Below are 8,823 nucleotides of genomic sequence, written 5' to 3'. Positions count from 1 at the left end.
GGCCAAGCACCCATAGGCTTGCAATACTGTCTCTCAACAGCTGTCAATCAACACGACAATCAGACTGTCAGTCAATTAGTTAATGTCCAAGCTCTCGGCCTAACGAGCGGGCCAATTAGCAGGTTTACCCACAGGTCACACTCTTTGCTATGGCATTAAGCCCCTTTCGCCTCTCCCTCGCTTCTCTCTCACTTCTATAGCCCTCCTCACTCTTCTTTGCTCTCTACCAAGTGCTCTGTCTTTCCTTTCAGAACTTGGATTCCCTCAAGGTCTCAAGTGACGCTCATTTTGTCACCCTTCCTCTGTCTCTCTATCCCCCCCCCCAACTATCCCCCCAACTATCTCGGAGGGTGGGTAGGGGACTGAAGTTGCAGGGGAGGGAGATGTGTGTGTGTGATAGAGGGGGGGGGGGGGGGTAAAAAGGCATAAAGGAGGGAAAGCGGACAGACTCACGGACAAAGACAGTTGTCGAGAGCTAGGCGTTCGGAGAGGGAAGTGCCAGACGAAAAAGCAGAGCCATGCCTGAACCGAAGAAGCCAGGTGAGCATTATGAGCATCTCTCATGTCATTTACATTGACCTGTCCATCTACTTTAGTCAACGCCATTGTAACATACCCAGTCTCTGTTAGTGTATGCATTTTGTGTTTACCAATAGGTGGCCTTACCTTTGTGCACTAAATGCACTGATTTTTTAAAGATGCTCTGTTGTTCACTTTAATCTTAAACTGGTGATTGAGAGTTTGTGTTCAACAAGTCATACCCTTTTATGAGAGTACAGGCAATGGAGATTTAGATTTGATCACTAAATGTATTACTAAAGGTTTATTACCTCTTCTCACGTAAGCCTTGGTCCTCTCTAATTCTAATAGTACCAGAGATTTACAAATGCAGGATTTATGTCATATTCCATATTTTAATCTGCTGGGAGTCATCGGGGTCGAGTGAGCATTTGGGTTCTTGAGAAGGACCTTAACGTCAAAAACCTTTTTTGGCTGAGTTGTGGGCACTGTGATTAAAGCTTATGATTGAACTTCTGGCTTGGAGAGATTGCTCGAGCATCTGTCAACTGTGTCTTAACACCTGTCACTGCCAATGATGGGAAATATAGAAGAAACACTTTCTTAGACAAACACAACTACAGCCATCCCCATAGATGCACACACGCGCACACACACACACACGCACACACGCACACACACACACACACACACACACACACACACACACACACACACACACACACACACACACACACACACACACACACACACACACACACACACACACACACACACACACACACACACACACACACACACACACACACACACACACACACACACACACACACACACACACACACACACACACACACACACACACACACACACACACACACACACACACACACACACACACACACACACACACACACACACACACACACACACACACACACACACACACACACACATTGAGATACCACAGAGAGTGTTGTATGTCTGTGGCATCACATTTACTAGTCTGACATTTAGACATTTGCAAATGTTTACAAATGGTTGTCATTCATACAGATTGAGAGATTTAAGAGCACTAGACGCTATAGTATTTGTGTGGTCTGACTAGGGATATAAACTACAGCCATCTTCTTTACAGCAGTGACCTTCTGGCACTATAAATCTACGGGTGGCGTGAAATCGGAGAGAGATTGACTTAAAGAGTGAGTGAGAGTGGGACATCAGAGCCGAGGCGGGCGGGGAGGGGGAGGGGGGGGGGCAAAGGGGTGGATGGAAGAAGAAAGGGGTGGCATGAGCGGAGCTGAGACTATTCACAGGGAAGATGACAGAGATGAGGGGTGATGGAAGGCTGTGCCAATGAAACAGTGAGAAAACTGGCACTGTTCCTTCCCTTCTCATCACTCAGCAGCTCTCTCTTCCTGGCTGCTCTTCCTCTGTCTTTCAGACCTCAGCCCTACACAGCAGTGTGTATAGCAATACTGCCATTTCAGTCAATAGTGCTGAACCGCAATTCACTGATGTGAATCAACACATTGCAGTTCCATGTACAGGTATTCCTCCAGCAAATTCTTGCTATTGTTGCGACACGATAGGTTTTGGCCAAAGAGTTACAGTTTTTGGTCTTTCCTCTCCGTTTAGCTGGATTAGAATTTAACTAGATACTTTATTTTCTTTTTCTATAATGTTAGTTAGATTCAATGCATATGAGGTTGTTTTGGTTGCTAAACATTTGGTCCAACCTACACGTATGTTACATCTCCCTTCTTTTCTTTGTTTTGTGGAGTAAAATATGTATTATATACACAATATATGTGTATTATACGAAATGGCTGGAGGCAAATGTGCTGCACATTTGGCTTAAATATGCAGTAGAATGATATGACATTTCTAAAGGGGCAAACATGAAAGTGCAATGGTGCTCTTATCCAGATGGACAATAAGCCTATGAATATTACCTTGATAGTGGCAGACTTCACCAACACCATCCACAATTATCATTTGAACCAATTGAAGAAGTCATGTGTGTCCCTGCTCAGCTATTTCCATCCTTACTGACGGTCAATGGTTCTCTTAATGGTCAGTGGGAGAGCTTTTTATCAATCTAGATAATGCAGATGTTTTTTAGATGGGATATTAACTTTGTCTGCTCATGTAAGTCATCCGTGATTCTCTCAGTATTCAACAACACAGTTCCACAGTTCCACAGTTCCACATCACCCCTATGGTGGCATAGGGAAGCCAGCAGGGTACCACATCCCTTCTTCTAACCCAGACACCGGCACTGATGAACCATCTTGCCACCTGAACCCTCCATTTCTATTCTTTTCATTTTCTCTCATCTTCTCACCTTGCGTGTCTTTTTCTTTTGATTAAAAAAATGTTTTCGAGTTAACGTGACTTCACACCACCTGCCAGTGATTAAACCAATCCAACATATGACATCACACATATCAGATTGCACCCACATACAGAACGACCACATCAGACATTTCCTTTCTCCCCCTCTCCCTCTCCCTCTCTCTCTCTCTCTCTCTCTCTCTCTCTCTCTCTCTCTCTTATCTCTCTCTATCTCTCTCTTTCTCCCACACATAGTCACACACACAAACACATTCCCCCTCCTTTACACTCACACACACACACACACTCTCTCTTACCATTCATCTTACTACCTCAATGCTCCTTATGCCCTATCGCTCTACCCGATCTCATATATCGCTCCCTCCTCACCATGTTTAGAGTTGACCCCCATGATTAAGCCTGTCTGCCACCCTAGGGACAGCCATGGCTCACAGAAAGCACGCCTCCTTAATAAACAGTGTCAAGAATAGTACTGCCGCTCCAAGTAAGTGGATGGAGTGTGCCTTGAGGAGGCAAGACCAGGCAGAAAGCAGGGGCTGATGTTACACTGACAAGGGGCTGAATTTAGGATGCATGAATGCCCTCCTGGGTAGCCTGATGGAGATGTCCCCCCAATTCTGAGGCCAGTTTTGTTGTTTTGGTGGCTGGGGAGAACTAAACAACAGGGTTGTTTTGGCTGGCTTGGAGTGCCAAACCATGGAGTGGCATTTAAATAGTAGCCATGGCTGCCAAGATGGGAGGAGGGGAGCTGTTAAAAAGATCAGATGTGATTACAGCCGTGGAGATCTCTCTGGGTCTTATTCCAATTTTCCATTCCTTGCCTCTGGTCTATTAGAGGAGTGATTTCAACTAAAATGTCAAGTGGCTCTGAACGCAGAAAAGGGAGTTGTTTACAAAGACAGAGACTACTTTTGGGGAAGAGAGGGGGCCAAAATGTTCAATCCGTTTTCATTTATACATAAAATGTGCTTAATGTACTCACTGAGCAGACCCTTTGTCACCATCTTTTAGCATGAGATCACAGTGGTTGCCTTCACCAGCATTATAGACAGACAGAGATTCATAGAGATGAATAGGCTCTCTCCTGAAGCACAATGATAACAGCACATCCCGGAGTTCGCACAGAATGTATAAATATCTGGCCACCATTCAAGGACATCAGTTCCTGTTGATGTCCTGATGGCATGTAGCACACACGCAGCTAAGGGACTCTTACTATATGGTTTATTGTGGTTTTTAAGGACTCTCACTGTTGCAGAGAGTATGACTGGACCAAAAGTTTAGTGGGTCAGCAATTGAACAGGTAAGCGGAGAGTAATGCTTACTGTATCATGGCCCGAGCCAAACCGCAAGCCTGCCAGCTGGTGAAAGACAGGGTAATTATGGATATTTATGGACACACACACACACACACACACACACACACACACACACACACAAATGCACACACACACCCACACACAAAATGAAGGTAATATTGCATAGCATTAGCCAACTCTTTGGCCCTCCCTGTCCTAAAATATTTTAAAACACTTTACCTTTCATGGCCTGGGCTGCCATGCTTTGTGTCCCTTACCAGCGGATTCAGAGACAGTTTCTACCCTCATGCCATCCGGATGCTGAACTATCCTACACCCCCTCACACTTGATGTGGTCAACCTCATGCAACTTGCACTTGCCACTTTAATTTATATCTTCTTCATCCTGTCTTTCTTACTTGCTTTCTAGCCTTTAAGTTCTAGTACTTAATTTTTTCTTTAAGTTCAGCAGACACTTGAGCACAAAGAATTTCATCACTGATAAATCCCCTTTTTATGACTACATGATAATAAACTTAAATTTAAATCGAATTGAACCCCAGATAGATATCATTGGATTGGATAACAACACAAACTCATCTACTCTGAACAGGCAGCCTTGTGGAAGATGAAGGCCAGAGAGTCTCATGACCCTTGAGCTGTGTGGGGTAACATTACCTCATGACAACTCCTTCATCATGCGCCCTCTGGCATGCATCATTGCCTTTGATGAATAGCAAACAGATGGACAATCGCCACACCGTGACTGAGAAACTCTATCAGCGAACTTCCGCTTAAGACCGTTTGGCTTTTAATTAAGCTTTTATAAACATGTTATAAGCATTGTTTCTACTGCAGAGATTATTTACCAATGCTTGCTGAGGCCCAACAATTCATTGTGTGCTTAGGAGCTTTGGAGCACAGATATTCCACATCCCAAGCTTAATGAGCTATCCCATCAAGGCTTTGTGTTATTTGCCAAAGAGCAACTGTGTGTGCATCAGTGGAGGGGCTAAAATGGAAGTTAAGCCTTTTGATTTGCTGTCTTCACAACCAGTCGCCCCAGCCAAATAAGGTGGCATTTTGGTTTAGTTTCTTATATACTGTATGAGAGTGAATGTCTTGGGTCGGGCAGGGGTTAGGTGTTGAGCGAAGCTGGAGAGTCACATGTCTGGTGTGCAAACAAGCCATACTTCTTCTCCCATTATGACTCTCAAATCAAACCATGTGATGATACCGTGGCACCAGCTTTTTCAGTGTATAAATTCAAGTCATCTCTTACATTCAAGTAATCTCTTACATCTCTTGATGGAAATATAAGGTTATTAAGGTGTTTGGTTTTAGGCAGGTTGTTTTGCTATACCAAACAGCTATATTTTGCCTGCTATCTTAACTATGAAGCAGTACTAGTTTGACTCCGTTTCGCGTCGTGCCTAACAACTCCCCTTACCTGTTCTAAAATCAGCGCAAACCACGGCCTCTTGGGGCTTATTGCTTAATGATAACCTGCCTATAACCTTTAACTTTAATAATCTCGTTTTTTCCATCAAAAGAGGATCAGTAACTGATAGCTAAATGAAAGACAAATCTTCAGGAGCAGTTGTGAACATCTCAACAACTCAAATGAGAGCATGAAATAGAACAACAGCAGCTGTATATACATCATCACTAGAAATAGCAAATGCAATGATCTAACTTGAGGTCAGCAATGAGGTCAGCCATAGAGACACCAGACTGACATCTTGAGCAGTGGGGAACATCTTTCCACCCTTATATACAATTTCCTGTACCGCTCGAATGGTATATCACCAAAACAGCACTAAAATGTGCACTGAATAACTCTGTTCTACAGAATGTCCTACTCTACAGTACAACTCAAATGTGCTACATCTGTTCCTATAATATTCTACAAAACAATAAAGCACATCCTTCAGTTTCATTATGTTAATGTTGTGGAACGATCGACAGAGAGAATTGTGACTGGATGAGAGGCAGCTTAAGTGTACCCTCACACTGCCAAACGCTCCCTCTATCACCCCTATAAAAACTCTGAAACCCCATCAGGCCATGGTGGCCAGAGGAACATGGCCGAAGGCCAAATACCAGCAATGCCACCCATCTTCACCCACACGCTCAGCATTAAATATAGCCGCCATGGGTGAGCAACTAATGTTAATATTTGGCTCGTTTTACCTTAACGTTTCCTTAAAGGTTGATGGCAAAGAGCTCATGTCAGCAGTGTATGTGTGCGTGTGTGTAAGTGTGTCTGTCTGTCTGCAGTGTATGTGTGTGTGTGTGTAAGTGTGTCTGTCTGCAAGTCGTATCAAGACATTACTGCTGCTATTGCTACAAAATGAGTTTTGAGTTTCACTCTTGCCTGTGAAATTTCACACGCTGTCTACTCAGAACTGAACATGATGCCATATGTGTCCATTTAGAATATACAAAGGATTAATGAAGCATAAGAGTAAACAAGCTGACATGCATTTAACAATTAACGACCTCAGACCTGAACAGAAAACACTGGGGAAAAAACAAGTGAGACATCACTGAGTTAGAAGAGCTTATCTTCAGAACTTGTTAACAGCAATACCCCTCTTCATAAGGCATTTTTCTCATTCCATTGCATGTCAGCCCACCATATAGAGATTTCATTCTTCTCCTTCAATACAAACAGCCAAGGGTGTAAAGTAGTGCAGTTGTCCAGCCTCCAACTTGCTAGACATCAGGAATGCCGTCCTCTCTGTCTTTCCTTTGTGTCTGGGCATATGGTACCCGGTATACTATTTGTCGCCCAACTGACTGTGGGCTCTATCAGTGCGCTGTGTTGCACCAAGGAACGTTAACACAACATAGTGTCGGTAAACATGTAAAGTCATGGGTACAGCAGAAATGCAAGTTCTCCTCCTTCCTCGAGTTAACACACAGAGATGCAATGTTGTTCACAGTCAAAACCATCTGAAATGTCCTGAAATCACTCATGTGTGTGTGTGTGTGTGTGTGTGTGTGTGTGTGTGTTTGACTTAAACCATAGCATGTCACGAATAACACCAGTGAGGGGACAGATGCAGACCGGGACGGCTGCAGCTCTCTTTGATGTGTAACTCGGTCAGCTGGGAGCCCTACATGCTGCGATGATTAGCTCAGTGCAAGACCACTGATGGAGAGTATGGGGGGGGGGGGGGGGGGGGGGGTGTCTAAATGTCAGGAGGGATTACCTCAGTGAACATTCCTCAACATTCCATGGAGGTTACCCAGTGAAAATGAGAGAGAGAAAGAGAGAGTGAGAAAGAGAGAGAGAGAGAGAGAGAGAGAGAAAGAGAGAGAGAGTATGTGTGGGAGGGGGCCTGTTTGGACTCTTCAGCAAATTTGGAGAAAGGGCATGAGAAGTGAGAGGGCAGACGGTTGAAGTCAGTTAGAACAGGGCTGTGCCTTTAAAACGATCCCCAGTGTGCAACCTACTGAACCAGGCTTTTACGGACTTACAGTGATAATTATTCTGATACTTTGCATTGTACTTCTTTAATTGCTCTTCCATATTCTGAATGCATTAGTTGCTCCGAAAATAGCGAGATGACACTCTCTTTTGGACCGTGACATTTATGCTATGCCTGTGGCTATTATGCCTAGGGCCTAACGCTAGCTTCTCTGTTTGCACTAAGCTGGGGAAGAAACTAACATATCCTTGGCCTATATAAAGAGATGGAACTGAGGATAAAGTGACTCATATATGGGGATATTTAGAGAGAAACGAATATGCAGTTAATGGTTTGGAAGTTTGAGAGATTAGGGTAATGGCTTGTTGTTTAAACACCCTCATGCACTCGCTTAACACTCCTCTGTGGCTGTGAGATGACCATCGTCTGTTTCTCTGTGTTGGTTTCAGGAGGATTTTAACACTTTTAACAGAGACTAGCAGGGTCACACTCCTAGTCTATTCATTTAAGATTGCATATTTTTGGTTAAATGATGTTTAGTCGAGTTTCATTTCAACTTTAGCGTAGTGTTTGTCCCAGATATGTTCATCACAGTAACATCACAGAATTACTTTATAATGTAATTAGGATGCTTGACTGAAAACAGGCCATGGTCCACCGTTAGCTATGCTTTATTTCATGTGGGCTCTTTGTCCATTTCTACTTCAGTGACAATTTGAACCAAATTCACATCAAAGAAGAATACTCATTACATTTCCACCGTTTCATCTTGAGTTCACCAGCCCAGTGACTTAACCCAGACATGACATAAGTACAGATACTTCCGAGAAGCTCAAATTCTGTCTGTCAAATGTCTCGTCTCCAAGCCTAATTTGGCTGAAAGGTTAACTCATCAGTACTGCTGGCTCAGCCTTGGAAGACATGAAACTTTCATGACAGTTCACCCAGAACGTTGAAATTTGATGCAGTTTATTTCAGGCCTGGATTTGACTGGCTTGACTGGCTTTCATTTCTGGAGCATGATGTGGAGGGAAGCGGTTGCATTAGTTAACTATCTTCAAATTAATACTAGCTTTGCCATGAATGATGTCACAACTGCTCTGAATTTCACAGTGAAAACTCTTGTGTGATACAGCAGTCTGAGTTTTAATGACTGCTTCCTCGTTAGCATTACCTCTGGACTGTTTGACCATTACAATCTTCTGAATAGA

At 43.6% G+C, this 8,823-nt stretch overlaps 1 protein-coding gene across 1 annotated transcript in view; it reads left to right on the top strand.

Moving 5' to 3' along the window:
* Positions 1–518: 518 nt before the first annotated feature.
* Positions 519–8,823, top strand: part of mybpc2a (myosin binding protein Ca) — a gene marked incomplete at its 5' end in the record, with an annotated part of 47,483 nt that continues 39,178 nt past the window's right edge. The window contains one exon of the mRNA XM_080856231.1: positions 519–540. Coding sequence (XP_080712357.1) covers positions 519–540 — 22 coding nt within the window. The remainder of the gene's footprint in view (positions 541–8,823) is intronic.

Source organism: Sprattus sprattus (genome assembly GCF_963457725.1).
Source record: "Sprattus sprattus genome assembly, chromosome: 18".
Lineage (NCBI taxonomy): Eukaryota > Metazoa > Chordata > Actinopteri > Clupeiformes > Clupeidae > Sprattus > Sprattus sprattus.
Note: the sequence above shows the minus strand (reverse complement) of the source record. Positions and strands in the feature narration are given on the sequence as shown.